This window comes from Python bivittatus, unplaced genomic scaffold, assembly GCF_059951505.1.
Source record: "Python bivittatus isolate LINGU-HERP-01145 unplaced genomic scaffold, Pbiv_v1 ctg000840_np1212, whole genome shotgun sequence".
In the NCBI taxonomy this organism is placed as follows: Eukaryota; Metazoa; Chordata; class Lepidosauria; order Squamata; family Pythonidae; genus Python; species Python bivittatus.
In genome coordinates this window covers 46118795-46141770 of record NW_028277113.1, presented here as the reverse complement: position 1 = coordinate 46141770, position 22976 = coordinate 46118795, and the positions used below count along the sequence as shown (strand labels likewise).

At 37.7% G+C, this 22976-nt stretch overlaps 1 protein-coding gene across 5 annotated transcripts in view; it reads right to left on the bottom strand.

The window, feature by feature from the left end:
- The window catches only part of CHD7 (chromodomain helicase DNA binding protein 7), a 203298-nt gene that overhangs the window by 83016 nt on the left and 97306 nt on the right, over positions 1-22976 (bottom strand). For all 5 annotated transcript variants that reach the window (XM_088130937.1, XM_088130933.1, XM_088130936.1 and 2 more), the window contains one exon: positions 15097-15527. In XM_088130937.1, the coding sequence (XP_087987063.1) occupies positions 15097-15527 (431 nt within the window). The remainder of the gene's footprint in view (positions 1-15096; positions 15528-22976) is intronic.

The following is a 22976-nucleotide window of genomic DNA, read 5'->3' as shown; positions in this document are numbered from 1 at the left end:
ACCTCCATCTACAAGAATGTTTTGAACTGGAAGGCTGGAATTGCATTTATTTGTCACATGAAACCTCCTGGTTCTCCCTCCACTACCTAGAATTACATATTAAATGTTTTCTTCATCTCCCATCCTGCAGTATAAGCCACTTCCATTTCAAAGTTAGCCGCAAATTGTGAGTAGCTTTCCCAATCAATTCAGGTTTTTCTTCCCTCTTCTCTTAAAATTGTGTGCATATCTATAGCTTCTAAGGGACAGCTGTCTTCTATTCTCTCAGAACACTAGTCCTAATTCTGGGCCGTTAACTACAGCCTTATCTGGATAAACACCAGCAAGTCTCAATATACTCAACCGATGCAACTTGTTCTATATTGTAATATAAATTTGGAAAGCAATATATGATTGTTATCCCTCTTTTTCATATTTAATTCAGAAACACTTTAAGTCAGCCAAATAAATTATAAAAACATTGGGAAATAGTAAATAAATGAAAAAATATATATATCAGCATTATAATCTATAGTTTCAGTAGTGTTAGGCCCATCCCTATTAGATGTAGACCAAGGGACTTATTTTATGTTTTGCAACCATTTGGTTATTGTTCACAAGTTATGTTCTCATGGAGGTGGAGTTTCCTTCAGTTCCTTTTTTTCTTTTCTTTTTCTATTAAAGCTACATTAATAAACAGCTACACTGCCAACTCTTTATATCAGCTATATTTTAAACATTTTACTAAAACAAGACAGCAAGAACTTAATTAGACAACATTTCTCAGATTTAGTTCTTAACGTGAAAATGAAGATACAGTAGTGCTATTTTACAGATTAAATGAGGGATGAACAAGTTTTCCAGGACAAGAATTGCTTCTGGTTTATTTATTTATTAACTAGATTTATATCTCATCTTTTCTTCAGAAGCTCAAGGTGGTGTATATGGCACTCCCATTTCTTCCCAAACAACAAGATAGGCTGCTCTGAGAGAGAATGATTGGTCCAAAGAAAGAGCTTCCATGGCTGTGAGTCTCCCCAGGCCTAATCCAATGTCTTAACTTCTACACCATGCAAGTGGTATGCCAGGATCACAACTGGAGGCAGAGTAGCAACTGAATTTATTAAAATTCGATTGAAGTAGTTAAATGCAATTATTATGATTATCCCCCCCTGCATTTAATAATTTTGCCTTTGTATCACTTTAAAATTGCAGTTTAGTGGCAACTTTTGATAATACAATTGCTCTCAAGGCTTCATGCAGCCTTGAGTTTATCAATATGTGCAACTATAGATTAAATAATATACAGACTAAATATTTATTATTGAGTGCTTAATGCTTCACATAAATTATTTTGCTATATTTTTAACAACTGCAGTAATATAGTTAGCATTTTCTTCATATGGCAGATGGAAAACTGAGGCAATGAGAGGGTGGAGTTCCAAAATACTGTAGGAGCTCCTTGATTTGTAGTTTAACCTCTCTCAATGATAAAAAAAAACCATATTCCACTATCACAGCAAGCAAGAACTTCTGTTTTAATGTATTTATCTGGTGCCTTTATTATTTTATTTATGAATTAACTCATTAAGTCAAACTATTTTATCATTATTTCTAATATACATAACTGCCTTTCAGATGACAAATGCAACCTCATCACGGAGATACAGTTCAAAAATGCAACAGTCATAGCACATATTGCATTTCCTATGCTACGAAAACACTGCAATACAGCTTGGAAGTTCTATTTCATGCTTTTTTACCTAGCAAAACAGAGAAGAATACAAACCTTGGTTAGCTACAGAGAAATACACACAATGGTAGCTGTGGCTCTATGTTTCTCATGATAGTGAGCAGCAATGCTTAACCTTGGGTTATTGTGTGCCCCAGTTACCATCATCTAGTACCTGTGTGTCTGACTTTAGAGTTGGAAAGTTCAGAAGATGATTGATTTCTAAATACAGTGAAAACTATTATCCACGGTTCTGCATATCCATAGTTGAAATAGACTAGAACTTGCTATCTGTGGTAAATGGTGTTATATATCTGTGGGTTTTACTGCATGATTAATAGTAGTAGCAATAATAATTTTATTTAGTGTGCACCTATAATGAAATGCAGTATGGGTAAATAAAAATATATGATATAAACCAATATCATCAATAAATCAATGGAGACATTTCCTAATATAGATTCTTAATACAGGTTCTAATATGTCTGCCATTTTGTATATACACAGAGATATGCAGCTAATGAATCTGGAGATACACCCCCTCTCCACCCCCCACCCCCAGTGGCACAAAGATATCCAACAGAGTTCTATTGGCTTATTCTGGAGGACACAGGCCAGAGCAAGTCTTCAGTGGTGATGAGATTGGCTGCTTTGGAAGCAGGTGCTATCCAAACCTATTCTATCAGCAAACATGGAAGAAGTGCTCAGGGTTTCAAGGCAGCCAAGAACAACCTTAATCTCCTGGCATGCAACAAAGCCCATGCTCCTGTACTATACTTATGCCCTGAAGAAGAAGAATGAAAACCAGCTTCCTGTCTTCTGGTGAGCCAATAAGAGAATAGAGTTGACTATAGCACTTTTCTCTGACTAGATCAAAAAATGCTTTCTGCATGAGGTGCAGATATATCTCACCTCCAAGAAGCTGACCTTCAGAGTCCTCCTCCTGGTCTACAACTCTCCGGCCTCCTGCAGCCCCATAGTTTGCACACCCGAACCTGGAGATTGCCATTTCGATGCCCAACATCACCTTCCTGATCCAAATGATGGACCAAGGTCTCATATTAGCTTATAAATCATACTATAGTCACTGCATTTTTAGGACAATGCTTCTTTCTATGTCACTGCTGGAGGAACTCTATCATCATAAAATGCACTGAGAACATTGTAGCACCCATGTTTCACACATGGAATTCAGTGTGGAAAAAGTTATTAGCTGGGGCAGGCACCTCTTTACCTGTTGCAGCTGTTCTATCAGCAGCATATGAAGCTGATCCAAGATATACACCTTTGGTAGAAAACACCTGGAAGACATCAAGCCATATAAAGTAGAGGATTTTCTCAAGTCCCATCAGGAGGAACTCATAGAGGAAGAAGTTGAGATCATCCAGGCAGCTCCTGAGAGCAATGAAGAAGGTGAGAAAGGGAAAGTCCTTTACCTCCACAGTGCTCCCTGAGATCCTGTAACTGGGGATTACACACTTGGCAGACAAAAGTATTTGAATGTGGCTCTTTAATGTGCTACAACATCAAGTTCAAAAGACTACTGAAGGTTACTTTCCAATCTTGTAAGAACATCCACTAGGTTCTATAGTGCAAGATCAGACAAAGCACTATCACCAGCCATTTTGTAAATGTAGCTTCATCTGCCACAGATATGAAGTACTCAGAAAAGAATATCAGCACTTTCTATAACTTTGAAGAAGAGGTGGGAGGATGATTGCCTCCTTATTCTCATTCTTGCTACTGCAAGACAGACTGGGAAAAAGATGGAGTACTGCTAACTGCTTCCTCAGTCTTTATTTTGATCTTTGTCATTGCAAGCCAGAGACTGCTGTTCCACATTTGTTTTATTTTGAATAAACACAATTCTCCAATATTCAAAAACATTTACTCTTTCTTTTTTATTTATTTATTCTTTATTCTCAATAAAACAGAATGGGAGTTAAGTTGATTTCCCCCTTTTTTGCTTGCTTTCTGGGGCTCTGGAACCTAACCTTCCTAATTTCCATAGGTTCAAAGACTCAGACTTTTATTTTCCACAATTATTCATTGGAACATAACACCTACAAATAACAAGATCCACCTGGTTAGCATTACCGATAGCTACTAAATTCCCACTAAATCTCAAAGAAGATGAAGAGAAAGCCACCACAGCACTATTTTATTCTAAGTTATATTTCAATGACAAAACTTGAATGGTATAACATGCTCTCATATCCTCTTTTCCAGAACAATATTTTGGACAGGAAGCCACAATTATTTGCAGTAAGAACAGATTCACAAGATTACCTATAGGAAACTTGGAGAGGCAAGAATGAAAAAGAAAGCTACATCTGATAAAGATCTGAATTTTTAAGGCTGATTCATGGTTCTGAATTTAGATCAAGTACCAACAGTCTATTTCAGAAGTTAGCAGAATGAAAAAATAAAAGTTAAAATAAATACTAGTTTTATATCAGCTTATATAATGTATTCATCTACTTCTATTATATATTTTATACTGATTGGCAGCAGTTCTTCAGGATTTAGGTTGGAGATGCTTCCAGCTTTGGTATTATTTTAAATGGTGAAAAAGGAGAGAAATGTTATACTGTAATGAATGGGCAGGCAAGCTCCCACCCCACATCAATAACACCCAGTCATGTCTTAGTTTCAATCCTCATTAAAGCTGACTGAAGCATGGCTTGGGATCACATGGGCAGGGAGATTACCTCCAAACCTTTCCCTTTCTGGTAGAAAGAAGTAGTCTGCTTTTTAAAATGAAGTTGAAAATGGGAACTAAAGCTGACAAAGGATTTGTTCTACCTCCACAGCAGACTCAGAATTAACTGTCCAGAAGTTCCAGGAATCTGCAGTAGCAATTTAGGAAAAACTCTGAGATGGAAGGAAATCTGTTTCAGGAAAACAGCTACCTTTAAAAGGATTGGTAAAATAATTTTGGTAGAAATATTATGTAAGATTAATTTTTGTTTTGTTTCTGGGTGATTAAGCCTAATACTTTGTCTCTGGTGTTTATTCTCTCTGTATAGGTTCAATAATTGAGCTTTATGCAACTTGGAACATCCTCCTAGTACAGCAGCCTTTGGATTAGGAAAAATGACTATGGACTGCACAGAGCCTCCTATTTTCCTTTATATTATTCTATGGGAAATCCCTTCAAGTCATGATCTGTGATTTATATTTGTATTTCTCTTGCATGTGACTACTTAAACTAAAATATAGTTTTATATTCTATTTTCCATTTCTTTAAAAAATTGATTTTATTTATCTTTTATGAAATCAGTTTATCTCCCAAAGCAGAGGGGGAAGAAGGGGTGATTCCTTTAGCCACATATTTCAACACTCAGGTCAGGAGATGGTGCTATAGAATTTATCTGTGGTTGGTTCCAATCAGTGTTGATAGCAGGAGAGTGATTGAGTCCAAAGCCCAGGCTCTGCAGGATTCTTCAGGGCTCCCCTCCTATTTATTACCTACATGAGGCCAAGGGAGAAGTCATGTATCAAATAATCACCCAATAACATATCTTGATCCCTGGCCAACCAAGTGATGCTGCCAAGGTTTATTGTTAAGTTTATGGAGGCTCTTAGCATCTGAATTGGGAGTTTGTGGTGACTTTCCAGCTTTAGTTCTGGATGGGATTATACCTCCCCAAATGGAACTGGTGCATAATCTGGGAATTATTTTAGATTCTTGGCTCTTGCTCAAAGTGACACCTGTAATCAGGAGGGCTTTTGCATAGATCTATCTCATTCACCAATTTTGCTCTTTCCTGGATCACCTCATACCTTAATTACCATTCATTTGGCTACTGCAACATGTTCCTGCTGGGGCTGTCTTTGAAGACCACTCAAAAATTATAGCTGGTCTAGAGCATGGCAGCATGAATAGTCATGCCTGCATCTCAATTTGCCCATATGCAACCTCTATTTCATAAGCGTCATTGGTTATCAGTTGGCTTCCAGGTGCAATTCAAAGTGCTGGCTGTCATATACAAAGCCCTTTATACCTTATGGCCTGGATATCTATAGGACCAACTCTTTCCAATTATTTCTACCAGTCCTGTAAGATTTGTCATGGCTGGCATGCTGAAGATCCCACCAACAAAACAATGTCATCTTATGGGCCCTTGGAAGTGTGCTTTCTCAGTTGTTCCCCTGCCCTCTGGAACATCATTCTCCTGAAATCCAAACAGTCCCGATCTTGCTGTTACTTAAGAAAGCTTAAAAAATTGCTCAAAATTTTCCAGCAGGGTCTGGGCCTAGGCAATTTGTATACCCATATTAGTGACATATTTTAATTCTTTTTGCATTCCCTCTTGTTCTTTTGTTTTTATTATTGGCTGTTTATCCTTCTGTTTGGCTTTATGTATTTTTACTTGAGACTTTTTATTTTTATTCTTAAAGGGTTTTGTTTGTTTTGGAAACAACATTGCTGTTAGTGCTTGGGGCACCTAGCAGGTTTTCCCCCCTTCTACCTAAAGTTATTTCTAGAATTAAAAGTAAAGTGTCTTACATACACAGAAGTTATTTTTTAATTATTCTTTTCATCTTAAATGTGCTTTAGAAAGGGAACTGGGCAAACCCAGTGTCCATTGCTGGCTTCATCTGAGGCTGTGAGCGTGTTGTTGCCTCTTGTGACTCCAGGCTCTTTTTACTCAGGAATTGCCGACAGGGTCCCTCTGGATCCTGCAGGCTTCTCCCCAAGGAGCTGCTCTTTGGAGCTCAAATGGGTAATCTCACAGCTTCCACTTTGTCCAGGGAAGCTCCATTTGCTTGGGCATATCACCCGGCTGTTGGTTTAGCCTCAATGTCACTTCCATGAAGGCATCTTAGTCTGCCATATTTTCCCCAGAATACTTTCAATGCAACAGATCACTAAATGCCACCTGGGTGAGTGTGCCTTCAACCCAGGAAAAGTTTATAAAAAAGGAAATAATTATAAGGACTTAAAAGCAAAACAGGTTGTTGCGAGTTTGGACTATGAAAGTTTAAAACAGACAAGGAGACAATCTAATTTAAAATATTATTGTGTTAAGAACTGAGTACTTTTGAAATAATTAATTAAATAAAACATACCTCCATGGGAAAGAAATTTGTTTGGAGTTGCGGAGGCTGGTTGGCTGACTCGCTAAACAAAGAAATAAGCTGGGAACAGGAAGTTAGGAAAGACCTGACTACGGACTTATGAAGCAATAGAGACCACAATAGAGATGAACCATAGAGACTAAAGATACTTAAAGAGCCACTAAGTGGGATATAAATATACAAAACTATAGAGTTGAATAAGGAATTGTATATTGTGAGTATATTTTTTGGGGGAAAAATCATTATATTTTTTTCTTCCTCTCTTTGGATTACAAAAAAAATATTAATAAGAATGGCAACTACAAAAAAAGCAACAAATCTGGCAGAGAGGGCATGCTTCGGGTCCTGTCTGCTGGGGACATACAGTTGGCAGGTCCCAGGAGGCGGGCCTTCTCTGCCATGGCACCCGCCTTATGGAACATTCTCCCTCTGAAGTGAGGTTAGCTCCATCCCTGTTAATGTTCCATAAGTCCATCAAGACCTGGCTTTTTCATCAGGCCTGGAGATCCCAGGGGACTGGGGATATTTAAGATGGCTCTATAACTGTGTTTAATTTACTCTCTCCTGTATCTGATGGTTGTACTTTTAATAATGATTTTTTAAATATTTTTATATATTTATTGTATTATTTTACAATAAATACTACCCAGTCACTTCATGTGAGATGATCAGCTATATAAATCAATCCAATAAATAAAAACAAAAGCTGAAGAAATGTCTACAGTGAGAAGAAGATCATTTACAGAAGGTCAACAGATAGCAGAAAAAAGGATTACTCCAGAATCTTTACAAAAAATGTTTACGGAACTAGGGAAGAATGTAGCTGCATAAGTAACTACATCAGTCAAAAGAGATTTGATTACTTTGAAAGACAGAATGGAAGACTTACAATTATGGAACAACAGATGAATAAAAAGATCCATAATCCAGATAAGAGCAGAAGTTAAATAAATTAAAGAAAAAGTAGAAAGTTTGGAAAATAAAATGGAAATAATAAACAGAGAAATGGAAAAAGATTTAGACAATGTGGCTTTACTGGAATTAAGAGAGAAAGAATTTTGTTTAAGATTAAGGGCGGTTCCAGAGGAACCTGGTGAAGATATCAGAGAGACAGTGGTGGAATCTATCGCAAAATTTTGGGAACAAGATGAAGAAGATATGGATTCAGAAGTGGACAAAGTGTACAGAATCAATACAAGATATGCACAATTAAGAAAAGTACCAGGGGGCATACTTGTCCACTTTGTCAGGAAGAAGATAAGGGACCAGATTCTGCAACAACATTTTAATACTAAATTAAGAATAAATGATGCAAAGATAATTGTGTTGAAAGAAATTTCTATTAGAATTCTTTGGAAGAGAAAAGAATATACTTTTTTGACATATAAGCTTAAATAAAAGAGGATACCATTTCATTGGGATAGACTGGAAGGAATAATTTTAACTTTTAATCAACAGAGATACTGACTGAATTCAGTACAAAAGGCAAGAGATTTTTATGATAGGTTTAAAGAGGAGTTGCAGACAGCACAACTGGAATAAGGAAATGGAACTATACAACAAACACAGCAAGAAGATGAGGATGAGACAACTAAGGCTCCATAGACACAGACTTTTTAAAGCTTACAGCATAAATATGGATCTTCAATGTCTAACGTGGAATACAAATGGAGCCAACACTCCTCAACAGAGAAGAAGTATTTCATTATTTGAAAAAACTGAAACAAGATGTAATTTGGTTACAGAAAATCCATATAAGAAAATATGAAAAATATGTGATTTACAAAAATTTGGGACAATAATTTATATCTGCAGGGTTGGTGAAGAAAAATGGAACTGTTTTGTATGTAAACCCACAATTACAGCAAAAAATGGTAATAAGTGATGACTATGGGAGATATATAGGAGTAGAAATCAAGTGGAATGAGACTAAAATTATGATCATGGGACTATATGCACATAATGAAAACAAACTATATTTTTTAAAGGACTTATGGAAAAAAATAATGGCTATGACTTATGAAAATTGGTGTCTCCTGGGAGACTGGAATGGAATGGTCTGTCTAGAACTAGATAGAACCTCTGTGAGAGGAATCAAATTAATGCAAGGTAAATTGCCAAAAATCTTTTTTGAAATGATGGAGAACTTTGTACTCATAGATATATGATATACATCAATGGAAACACTAAAGAATATAAGTAGTTTTCTGAAAGTTACAGATCTTTTTCAAGAATAGATATGTTTTGGATTTCTAAGAAATTAGCCATATGCATTAGTAAAGCAGAGATACTACCAAAAACATTCTCAGATCATAATCCAGTGGCTTTGATATATAAGGGGAAAAGTAGAAACAGATGAAGGTTAAATGAGACTTTGTTACAAAAGGAACCAGTAATTGAGGACTATAAAACAGAACTGAAAGGATTTTTTAAGAATAATCTAAATAAAGGTACTGACAGAAGGATAATATAGGATGCAAATAAAGCTTTTATGAGAGGACAATTTAAAAGGTAGAATGCCAAATTGAAAAGACATGACTGAAGAAAAGATCCATAAGATGTTAACAGAAATAAAAATGAAGGAGGATGAATTAAAAAGATCACTGGGAAGGAAAAATATCTCACAGCAAATTAAACTTCTACAATACCACTTTTGTATGCTAACAAAGAAATGGAAACAGAAATGAATTTTGCTAAATAGAAGCAGTTGATGAATAGTTAAATCAAATTTACCAAAAATAACGGATAAACAAAAGCAATTGCTGAATGGACCTATAACAATAAGCAAAGTATATGAGGCCATAAAAAAAGGCTAAAATAGGGAAAGCACCTGGACTAGATGGATTACCAGCTTCCTATTATAAATGTTTTGAAGGCGAGTTAATATAACCTTTCCAAGAAATGATGAATTTTGGAAAAGGGAAGGATACCAGAAAGTTGGACAGGGGCAAATGTAGCACTACTTCATAAAGAAGGTCAAGATCCAACTTTACCAAAAAAATTATTGACCCATTTTATTACTGAATAATGATTACAAAATATTACTATGATTCTAGCTGAAAGAATAAAAGGTGTTTTGCAAGACTTTATACATAAGACTAATGTGGCTTTTTGCCTAAAAGACAGCTGAGAGACTATTAGAAATATTATTAACCTATCAGAATATTTGGAACAACACAATGAAAAGCAAGCCATGTTTATCTTTCTCAATGTGGAAAAGGTGTTTGACAATTTGAACTGGGCTTTCTTGTTTCAAACTTTAGAAAATATGGAATTTGGAGAAAATTTTATTAAATGGGTAAAGTCAATGTATGCCTCACAAACAACACAAATTATAGTTAATGGCGAATTGACTAAATCCTGTGAAATGCAGAAAGGGACAAGACAAGGATGCCCTCTTTTGTCACTGCTGTTCATTTTGGCTTTGGAAGTACTTAACAGAAATATAAGAAATGATGAAAGTAAGCTGGGGTGAAGGTGAAAAAAGAGGTATATAAATTAAGGGCATTTGCAAATGATTTGGTTTTTAATAGTGGAAAATCCTTTGGAAGGAATAGATATAATAATGGAAAAGTTAAAGGAATTTGGTGCATTAGCTGGATTTAAAACATTAGACAAGTTTTTGCCACAAAGTTGATGTACTGTGGAACTTAAAAATTGCTAAGCAGCATGATGCCATTACTAATAAAATTAATTTAGTATTTTTATGTGATATATGCTTATCTGTAATGGAAAGCATGTGCAAGGAGGATGCTGGAATGGAAGATCAAGGCTATCAGGAGGGAGAGAATACATTCCAGGAGAGGGTACAAGGCAAGCGCTTTCTCAGCCCACAGCAAGACCATGAGAAGAAGAAAAAGAGGCTTAGGCTAGCCTCTCCCTAGAGTCTCAAGGGGTATATCCACTAGTTGTTTTAGCATACATGTAGTCTGGCGAGATTCTGTCTTTAGGCTGTAAGCTAATAAAGGAATTATACTGAACTGGACTGCCTCATCATTGTTCTTGGGCTGGGCCTGACATCAATCTTGCCAGACTCATACTTCCAGCGAGAGGGAGGAAATTTTGAGCATGGATACAGATCCTCAAGGAACACCATTTACTCTGCAGCATCTAGCAGCAGCCTTACTACAGCATCAGCAAGAAGTGGACACACAGATCAATAATTTACAGACCACAATGATGCAGCTAGCACAGCAGCTCAGACAGAACGCCCAGCAGGCCGCAGCCGGATCACTGATCCTCTTGCGCTCTCATGGAAGCATGCCGGAGAAATATGGAAGGGATGTGGACCAGTTAAGAACCTTCCTTGCACAGTGCGAGTTATTCATGGACAGCAGACCTGCAGAGTTCCTACAAAGGTATCCTTTGTGTTAAGCTTGCTGAAAGGATCGGCAGCAAAATGGCTACCCCCATGATAGAACCCAATGATCCGGTGCTCAACAACTATCAGAATTTTGTTGGGGCCTTTAAAGGGCATTTTGGAGATCCTATCCAGAGAGTCACAGCCAGTTGGGACATTTGGAAATTCAAACAGGCAACAGGAGAGTAAGATTATACGTTGTGGATTTTAAGCTGTTGGTGGGAGATGTCGGGTGGAATGAAGTAGCTCTCATTGACCAGTTTCGAGAAGGGTTGAACAGCTGCCTTCGGGATGAGCTAATAAAACAGGGAACACCGAATACCCTGGATGAACTTTATCAGCATTGCGTGATACCTGATGCCTGGCTGGAGGACTTAAAACAGAGTCAGGTTGTCAGGAGCAAAGGTACCTATGAGTCTCCTCTCGCAGCTCTCTCTCCTCCTCCTACAGCAACCTCAGATCCAGGGGAAGAAGAGCCAGTGCAGATCGGAGCGGCCAAGAGAGCAGTCTCCATGGAGGAAAGACAGAGATGAAGGAATCTAAGCCTTTGTTTTTACTGTGGAACCCCTGGGCTATGCTAAGGGCATGCCCAGCAAGGAATGTAACAGCAGGAGCTAGACATCTGGAGCAGTCCTCTGTTAAACGCACAGCTTCAGCCACAGCAGCAGACCAGGGAAACTTCGCAGGCCCCTCTCAACGGAGCTCGCAAGAGGGGCCATCAAGCAGATAAGGAGAGATCATTCTGAAGACAACAGGCAAGCATTTTTTCTTAACCCTATTACAATAACCCTAGATTCTGGTCACAAGTTAGAGCTAGAAGCTCTTATCGATTCAGGGGCTACCACAAACTTCATAGATATTCAGGCAGTGCAAAGATGGCAATTGCCGACACTACACTTTAAAAAGCCCATGGAGGTAGAAACCATAGATCCCCAACCACTGAAGGCAGGTCCCATTGTGCAGTCCACAACTCTGCTGCAGTTCACTATCAACAGTCATACAGAGTTTTTGCCCCTTTATGTAACTGCCTCCTTACAGGTACCCATAGTGTTAGGCACCTCATGGCTCAGACTTCAAAACCCTACAACAGACTGGAATGCAGGAACACTCTCATTCTCCTCTCCTGACTGCCAGCACTACAAAGCACAGATGGTCACTCTTTCCACTCCCAGGGTAAACATCCAGACAGAGGGAGGGGAACTACCCACCAAGTATGCTGATTTTGCAGACGTTTTTGGGGAGGAAGAGGCTACTGCACTACCTGCCCATCGAGACTGATTGCACTATTGATCTGGAACAAGGGAGCTCGGAGGGAAGCAGCATACCTGCGCTTTCATCGTTACCACCGCTACTCAGTTCCCCTGAGAGCTCGGAGGGGGAGTCTGACTTTGAAGGGGGGCTGTAATGGAAGGCATGTGCAAGGAGGATGCTGGAATGGAAGATCAAGGCTATCAGGAGGGAGGGAGTACATTCCAGGAGAGGGTACAAGGCAAGCACTTTCTCAGCCCGCAGCAAGACCGTGAAAAGAAGAAGAGGCTTAGGCTAGCCCCTCCCTAGAGTCTCACGGGGTATATCCACCCCGTTTGCTTTAGCATACATTTAGTCTGGCGAGATTCTGTCTTTAGGGTGTAAGCTAATAAAGGAACTATACTGGACTGGACTGCCTCATCATTGTTCTTGGGCTGGGCCTGACATCATCTCTAAGTGTAATACAAAACCTATTTTTCAACACCATCTCAAGAACCTTCGTCTTCCAGCTTCTAGTCTAACACCTTACTCACTATACCACGTTGGCTTTTTATTACCACTTTACAAATAAAGCATATATAACTAATGATACAGCTCCCATGCCCAACTTATAACCTGTATGCCAAGTTATAGAGGTTTTATATGCGCAAAAGGACCTTAAAAATCAGGCACATAGAATTCATGACACACACAGCAACTACCACTGAGATCAAGAACACATGATTCCTCCCTCCTGTAATGGTTACACTAGGCCCCTCTTTATGGTGTAGAGCCCTAGATTATCCTTCCTGCAACATAGGGAGAGCACTTAGACTTCCTGACCAGCTACTGTATACAGTGTTCCTTGCTAAAATTGGCCTGAACTGGGGGGAAAGTGGCAGGCATGATACATAAAGACCAATGTAAAAGTATATAATCAAAAGGATCAATAACCCAACAAAATGGCCACCGGGGACTGAGAAGTATCTAGAGAAAGCTATATAAGCTATCTGCTACTTTTTAGGATGTATCCTTGCAAATCAGTGGTAGACCTAGGATACTGCTGTATATCTGCTATTCAAAACACATAGAGTAACTATATAATATCTATGATTATATTATAATCACAATGTACTCTTTGCTGAGTATACCAATCATAATATTCTTATTACTATCATACCTTTTTCTTACCTGTATCAGAGCAATAGATCAGAAAGATAAATGATATATCTTTGAAGATTTCAAGAGCTGTTGCTTGACAGATTAATCACTCAGCTTATTGATTCATTTAAAATCTTGATTCAGTATTATTTATTCAACTATTACTGGACAGTTCTTCTTTCTTGAAACCCCTTAATATATAAGGGCACAGTTTTTTTCTACAGATTTTATACCGCTTTAAAAATTGCCTGCATTTAAACTCAGTTGAATGACTTCAAGCTCAAAAATGTGAACATGCAATGTATAGAAAAAAAATTAATATCATACTTAATTTGCTTAACCTGTCTATACAGTGATTGAGAATGTTGGTAGGTTCTAAGGTTCTAAGTTTTTCCTAGAAAAAAATGTGTTGGGTTCCCTACCAGAGAACACATAAAATTAACAAAAGACCCTTAAATTATAGTGTTAACATGATAAAATAGTCATGCAGCTAAAGAGGCAGATGTTGGAAAGAAAAGAAACAAGTATGAAGCTTCCTCTGTAAAAGTATCCAAAATAGGTTTGATTGTTCCTGAAAAAAATGTCATGCAAAGATTTTCCAAGAGCCCTATTTAATATATCTCTAATATTAAAAACAAAACAATTAATAAATGCCAAGTTCTGTAATTCTAGGATACTGGTAATGAAATGAGAAATCGGTTAGCAATACAAAACCAGTGTTTTCTCTGTAGCAACAATCTTGGTACATATGAATATTCCTGAAATAAACCTGCTTCCCTGAAATGATAAGCTCTTTTAAAATTCTTTTCAAGCCAAGCAAAGTCACATTATCAACAGTGTAATTCAATTGTATTTATGCCCTGTGTATCAGATGTATATAAAACTGACATTCTCTGTATTGTGGCATCAAAGTATTCACCAAAAAAAAAAAAATCATGTGTATATCTGTATGTCTGACATATATATTCTCTCTTTCTCTCTCTCCCCCCTCCCTCCTTCTCTCTCTGTCTCTCTGATAGCCAAGAATCTTGTGATCCCATAAAGATAAATTAGAATACTGTGATAAATAAGATCCAATTTCATGAAACATTTAAAGTCTTTTAAGAGGTTATTCAGGGTTCCAATTATACTTACAATGTAGTTTCAACAGCAGAAAATGAGATGAACACTATACAAAAGTACAGGTTTATCCTGCCCCCCCAAAATACTATAATGACAGACTGGGATAACCAGTTCTTAAGAGCAGGTTAAGAGAAAGTGAATGGGTGGCTTAGTGAAGTCAGTGTCCTTGTATTAACTTCCTCTTCTCAAAGCCAGCAATTCTTATTGAAATTAAGGTTTGTTTCTCTGCCTGTAGCTGTGTCCAAATAGGTCTATAATTTAATAACCCTTTGGAAACAGAAAAACATCAAAAGAAAAACATTCTAGTCTGTGCTAGGTTAATTCTAAATCAATATACAGCCATTTAAAAAATGGGCTATACGCCATACTAAAACATTTCCAGTAATTTAAACATATTTAATATTGAACTTAGATAAGATGCCTTCCTTACCTTGCTTTTTTGCTGGTCTTGGGTTTTGGCGTGGTATGTTTTGCTTTCTTCTCCTTTGGCTCTTTGGGGATCTTGGGGGTTTTGGGAGTCTTGGGTTCCTTAGGCTCCTTCTTCTCCTTGGGTTCTTTCAGATCCTTCGGGTCCTTTTTCACCTTAGGTTTCTTCTTTTTCTTTTTTTCTTCCTGGGAACATTCTAGGGCTTTTCTGGTAGGATCCTGGTTATCAGGCCCACCAGGAAAGCCTTCCTTACTAAATCCTTTACTGGGACCTTCTGCAACAATATGATTGTTTTTCTTCTTCTTTTTCTTCTGCTGTGGTTGCAGCTCAATTGAAGGAAGGTAATCATCACTTTTCAGTAGCTGGGCATTCGGTCCACTAACCTGAGACATGTCTGGCACTGGTTTTTCTAGGAAGGGCTCTGATGGAGAATGCTAGGAGAAATAAATGAACATTAAATAACTAAATGCTTTAAAATTAGTTCACAGAAAATATGCAAGTAATAAATCAATATAGAAAATATATTTTATGTTTGAAATGGAAAATTCATTCTAGAAACTGTTAATGAAGCATTATTTCTGCTACAACAGGCATTGAAGCATGAAAGATAGGGCCACTTAGGCATGTTCAAACCTAAAAAGGGGCAGGAGGTGAATATAAGCGAGATAATAGGAAAATACACATAATTCTTTAAACTGTAAATAGGAATTATCAAGACTTATTTATTGTTTATTCAGATTAATGAATAGCTGATGAAAATCACTTAACCCTGTTTGTTATCAGTATATCAATGATTTGAAGAGGAACTGGAAGATAAAATGCTATAAAAGAAAGTTTGAAAAAGTACACTGGCATACGTCTAAAACATTAATTTGTACAAAATTTAATTAATAAAAATCCAAAGCAATTTAAAGCTATATGTTGTTCTGAAGCCTATTTCTTGTCTCCTCTGTCCAGGTTTTACCTCTCATATTAGAATCATATTCTGTTGTTTTTAAAAGAACTTAGGCCATTTATTTATTTCTTCATTCAATATATAGACTGCCTAATCAATAAAGACTCACAGCAGTTTATAGTAATCCAATAAAAAGATACAACCTATTAAAACATCCACAGCAAGTATTAAAATCAAAATTTGTAAACAATATAATGGAAAAAACAAATAACACAACCAAAATATATGAAAAAATGAAACAGAACTAAATTAAATTAAATTAAAATATGGCAACAATTAACTAGCCACCAAACACTCTACAGAAGAGCTCTATCTTAGGCAACTTCTGGAATGTTAAGAGGGATGGTGTAAGTCTTAATTCCAAAGGGGAGGTTATTCTATATGGCCAAAGCAGTGTCAGAGAAACAGCACCTCCTGACTTTCATTCCCCTTACTTCACAGAAGTGGGATATAACCAGAAGCCTCTCTCAGGAAGAACATACCAGATGGGTTGATTTAGATAGGTGAATCTACTGTATACAGTAACCGCCATTTAAAATCTATTTTTTAAAGCAGTTGGTGGTCATTTCAAAAGTTCATGGCAAGCCGTCTGGTTTGAGATTCTCTCTTTTAGTTCATCACAAAGTACAGGTTTTTCAAAATGAATTCTCTTTCATCTTCAGGAACTAATGACACAAGATTCCAGATTTGCCCCAATTATATATACTGGAAATCTCTTTTCAATCAACTGTTTATAAATGGAGATCACTTTTATGTAAGCAAGATAAACCCAGTTATGTATTGTCAAATGTACAGCTGTTCATCACTATGAAACCAGGAAGAGGGCAGGACTATGAAACAAACTAAGAAAAAGCATTTTGGTGCCTGACAAATTGGAGTTTCCTCTCACGATCAATGGAAATATATCTCCACATAATTAGTGTGTTCAGAGTCTATACATAGGTGCAATGTGTATAAACTGTAAAATTAGTCTCAAATGGTCTTTGGTTTCATAAACTTCTAAATTCTTTCTTCTGGTGACTGTTTTAAAATTTTCTTTTATCTTCTTTTTGTCTAACTCAATTTTTTCCCAAGTTTGCCTTTTCTTAGTAATTTCTACCTTGCTGTTACTTAATCCTTTATCAGTCTCCATGACCTTTTTATTCAGATTTTGATTCCAAGATATTTGCTTGCTCTGATAACTGAGCAAAGAGTTAAAAGGGGCATTTACATGAAATGGCAAATGGATATAATCACTAAGGAGACATACTAGGAAGTAGCTAATATCTGTGGAAAGGTAGTTTTAAAAAGGCTAAAGCACAAAAGGAATTTAGGCTTGCAAGGGAAACTAAAAGTAACAAAAAGAGGTGGGCCCACTGCTTAAAGATCACAGAAGAGTAACAGATGATGGGGAGAGCTCAGACTATCTCAAATCCTATTTTGCTTCTGTCTTCTCCCCAAAAGAGAACTGTGTTCAAATGGACCTAGGCAGAACAAATAATGTAAGAAGAGTGGCAACCAAAGTAAGTAAAGAAATAGCTGGTGAACACCAAACTAGCATGAACAAGTTTGTCTCTGGGACCAGACAAATTACATCTGAATCTCAAAGGGGCTTGCAGATATTATCTCAGGGCCTGTGAGATCTGAGAATTCATAGAAAATAAGTCAGAGGATTAGAGAAAAGACCTGGAAAAAAAAACTTATGAAGAGAATAGTGTTGGGTATGTTTAGCACAAAGAGAAGACTGAAAGGAAATATGATAGCTGTCTTTGCATATCTGAACGGCCTTCATGCAGTAAACAGGGCAGCATTATTCACAGGTGCTGCAGAAGATATGACAAGGAATAATGAGTTTAAATTACATCCAGACACATTTCCTAATAGCAAGGGCTGTTCAGCAGTGGAACAGAATGTCTTGGAAGCTGTGACTCTCCTTTGCTAGAAGTGTTTAAACAGAAACTGGATGGGCATCTGCCAGGGATGTTGTAGTACTGATTCTTATGCTGGGCAGGATGTTGGACTAGATGATCTCCAGGGTCTACTCTAGGCCTTATATTGTATGATTCTATTTTGGGGATGTTAGTAACTTTTGTTTTTTATTCTGCCTGTCTTTCTTACATATACTGTCTTCTGGTGTTATATACACAGATTAAGTCTGTGGATCTCATACTTTCATTTGTTTATCATGATACCTACATACCACCATGGAAACTCACTGAGAAACCCTGGGCTAATCACTCTGATTTAGGCCAACCTATCAGGATTTACAACTCAGCTTTGCAGTAAATCACTTCTCACAGCATTGAAATCAGACGGTTGTGAGATCTGGTGACCATCTTATCTGGAAACTGCTGATTCCCATCTAGCCAGCTTCAACCCTTACACTATCACCTTCTTTATTTTCCTCTTAGAGAGGAAGACTCTAAGTCTGCAAGTATTGGAGACTCTTTCCCCTCTTCTTCTGCTCATGAATAGCTGGAGAGTTGTCCCCCTCCTTCCATCTCCCTTCCCTATCAGGAATTCCCTCCGTTTTTCCCCTCTTCCTGGCTGGGATCATTGGAAAAAGGAAATTATCTCTATTTATCATATCCAATTCTTCTTTATCGGGTATTCTTTTCATTTCAGAAGTCTCCTTCTAACTTCAAATGAAAAAGTCTAGATATCTATCTTGTTAGTCATGCAACTGTCCTCTCCCCCTAACAGTCAACACCATGAAATGTGCAGACATCTTCTGCATGTCCAGACAGATAACTATGACATGAAGGAAAATTGGAAGTTGGGGTGGTGCAGGTATGTCATCTGCCATCTCTCAAGAATTTTCCTTTTCCTGATAGCCCTTCCAATGAATGACATTTTCAAGGTTGTCCCTTATGTGCTACAAGTCTAAAATATGCTCCACCCTGAATCTTTCCTCCTCCACTCCAAAATAAGGGGTGGAAGAGAGGCCAAAGCATGCAGTTCCAGGATCAGGAAGAAAAGGTGGAAAGCTGGGTATATTTTCAATGTGGCTGGAAGCTGCAGGCAAAAGGCCACATGATTAATCTGTGTCACCCCAAGAAACAGTCCAATAAATTTGACATCTATCTTCTTGTGTGGAGGATATAAACCTGGTAGAAAGCCAGTCGTGATTTCCAACAATGATGCTTCTTGATGCTAATGGTCAGCACAGCACCTGTGGGAGGACTTCACATGATCTTTTTGACTCTTAAGGAGGCCCTGAGAGGCCTGAAGTTCCTGGAGAAAACAGGAAGCCTTTGAAAAACTAGAAGGCATTCAGCACCAGGTATGGGCATAGCAGTAGATGATCTGAAACGATTTGAGTGGAGGGATGAACTGAGATAACTAAACTCTGCTGTACATAAAATGTCAGGCCAATTAACTTGCTGGCAAGCTTACCCAGCAATGAAGGTGTTGCTCTATAGTAGCATTTGCCCCCTCCAGTTATCAGGGGGCATAGTTACAACTATGTGATAGAAAAGGACTACCAACTCTCTTGTTATAGATTAAGTTTTGACAGAACTAGTCAGCTGGTTCTCCAGCTGGTAGATTATAAAAGGGCTAATGAAGAAAGAGAAATAGCTCTTTGCAGAATATTTTGCAAAAAACCTCTGCCATTATTATTGAAAAGAGAGAGCAAGAGATGAGATGACCCAAACTAACAGTCAGGAAAGCAGAGAGCTAGAGGAGAGCTGGAATCCCACTCCACCCCTGGGTAGTGTATGTGTGGTAATCATGTAAAACCCTATATGTGGGGGCTTGACACAATATAACATCTGTATATTAAGGGAAGGTGGACTCTATATACCATTCTGATAGCTTCTAGATATCCCTTCCTACAACTGCTGAGCACTAGGACCTAGATAGTTCTGTATATTAAGGGAAGGTGGACTCTATATACCATTCTGATAGCTTCTAGTTATCCCTTCCTACAACTGCTGAGCACTAGGACCTAGATAGCTCCTAAAGTTAATGCACTATATATAGTCATTTAAAGTGCAAAGGTCTGCGAGTTCAATTCCCAACAGAACCCACTGAACCCTACTGAATAACATCTGGCTACCAACATCTGATGATTCTCAATAAGGATGAAATTGGCATCATGGTGCCTCCTGCTTATCAAGATAACTGGAAGATGCCACAAAGCCTTGTGTCAATGGAAAATAATTACTAGCTTTGCAAAATGAATGGCCAGAAATCAAACAGAATTGCACTCCCACAAACCACCTTTGGAAAAGCAAATCTTTCTTGTAGGGGCTAGTAGCTCTGCATACTGTGGACAAATAATAGCCAAGTAAGTAGGCTTAATGGATATTTCAGGGACTTGATTTCAAAGTATAGATCTGTAACAAAGCCTGTTTGAACTTTTAGAAATAGGGAAACTTATTTCCTTATTTTAGAAATAAGGAAACTTATTACTTCTATTTCTAATGTGGATATTTTGTCCTCTTTAAAGCTGCTATGTTAAGTGTTTAAAGCTGCTACTTTAAATTAGATGGACTGAAGTATCAGGAATGAGGTTGCACCTTCTTGGGAAAATGACAAAGAAAAAATAAACTTGGCTTCCTTCTGTACAGGTGGATGGGCCTTTATTAATAAAGCTTGCATCTTATATGGATGAAATCCTAGTTCTACCTAACATTCACCTCCACACATTGTGGGTGGTGGGCAGAAAAAAAGATCAATCTTATATTCAATAGCTGAAAAAAAGCTTTCCAAAAGTGTGCCATGAATTGTGGGCCCCTGCGAGAAATGAAACTATTGAGTCAACTTCGGTTCCAGAAAACATGTTGAATGAGCAGATACAGGGAGGCCGCAACAGAAAATGTAATGAGACTTTTTAGAAAATAGATTGTTTATTAAATTTATAAGGCTGCCCAACTCCATGACGACTCTGGGAAAGATATAATAAAAACATTACTACAGAAGATAAAAAGCCAAGTGCATCCAGAAATAAAAGAGGCTATGCATTCTAAAAATAATGCAAGACACAGGACCCACAACCCTGTCTAACCCAACTACCATCAGAACAACATCGAGGTCTTTGATATTTGGTAGGTCAGTTATAAAGCACCAGAGAGGTGTATCCCAACATCCAAGTAGGGAGGGTGTAGAACATAAGATTTCCTTGTAAGGCTTGGCACAATGACAGTATGGTATGAAGAAATACAGTTCTTGACATCTCCTCTTATGGAAGGACACCAAGAGTCATGCATGGTTGACTGTCATGACTGATCTGCAATGTTTCTTCTTGCAAAGAAAGGACAACATATAACTATTCCTTGTGGTACAGCTCTCCCTGTATCCAAGAAAGGCAGCAGGAAGAAGGCAGCGTATCCCTGAACGTCTATGGGTCCTGCCGTTGCTGAGTATGGATTTGATCAGTTAAGAAAGAGGTCCTCTTCCGGCCCCAAGAGTCTCAAAAAGCAGGCTAACCTCTGAAGAAGGGGAACAAAATATTACAAAAGGGATCATAAGTAATATTCTGCTTTATGCAGTACTGCATAAACCTTCTTGTTCTGCAAATTAGGAATGTAAGAGATTCAACAGTTAAAACAAAAACAATTCTGCCTGTCTGAGCTGGTGCTATGTGAACAGGTGAGAAGTTTGTAAGAGTTGCAGATTCTTATGGTCTGTAAATAGGGTTTTTATTGTCTCAAGGAGATAGCAGTAATGCTGAAAGGATTCCTTGATGGCCAACAGCTCCTTATTCAAACCTTCATGGTTTCTTTTGGCTGACAGGAGTTGCTCAGCAAGGAATGCACAGAAAGGAGACTATCCATGATCTCTTGAACAGACTGGAGACACAAAGCTGTGAGGCAAAATCAGAACTATACACCAATACAACAAAGAAGTAAGTGGTATGTGATTGACAACAAATAGACTGATAAGCAAATGGCTATTTGAACTGAAGAAAGGCTTATTTGGCTTCAGAATCTCCTTCTTGGTAGAATGAATCAAGAATATAGTCAGTAGAACAAATTTATAATAAATTTGTGGATTGAAAGACCTGCTCTGTTTTATATATGTTTGATTTAAATTTATTATTATTTTGTATGCTCCTTGAAAGCTTTACTTAAGAGAAACCTGAAAATAAATTGATTCAAAATAAGTGTGCCCTTACAGGAATAAAAAGATCAAGGTTATTTCAAGTACAGTGGTTATAATGCAGCTACAAGACAATAATGGCAAATCACTTTCATACAATGCCGAGAAAACTATATGGAAATGCCCATGAAATCACCACTTTGATTTGAAAGGAGCTTTACTGTTAATCATAAATTTGTGCTACAAACTCTAGACATACCTTACTGTCAAACTTTTTTGGGGGGGGGGAATCCTACCAGGTTTTTGACCTACTCAAAATATCACTTCAGTAGAAATATTGAAAGGAAACATTGCCTGTTTTGGTATCCTGAGTGTGTGGCAATACCCTGAACATAGCTGGTATGTTGGTTTGCAATGTAATCTCTTGCAAGTTGGTATATTGCCTTGCAAGATAATCTGTATAAACAAAATAGCCTGAGCATGCTTGGGCTTTGGTTGCACTTGTGGCATTCTGGCCCAAATGTGCCAAAACTGACTAGTACAGCCCTTATTGTTGGTAATGCTGCATGTGGAATGGGTACAACTAATGCTGGTAACCTACTCTGCATCTTCTCTATCTTACTAAAAAAGTGTTACATGGAAGCCTTGAAAGCTACATTCGGCAGTGGAGGTCCTAGACTATGGTCCCTTTTGCTGATGACCATGGCTTCTGGAAGACTGTGATGGAGAATATAAGACAAGAAAATAGTAAAGAAAATGAATTAATTAATGAGATGGAACAAAGAAAAATAAATATGCTCTTTCTGTGTATTTGTGGAACAAAGAGAAAGAAGGATGTAATAGAACTAAATGTAAGTTATCTTCTTTTGTGAAATGCAGATGATGAATACATGCAGAGAACTGT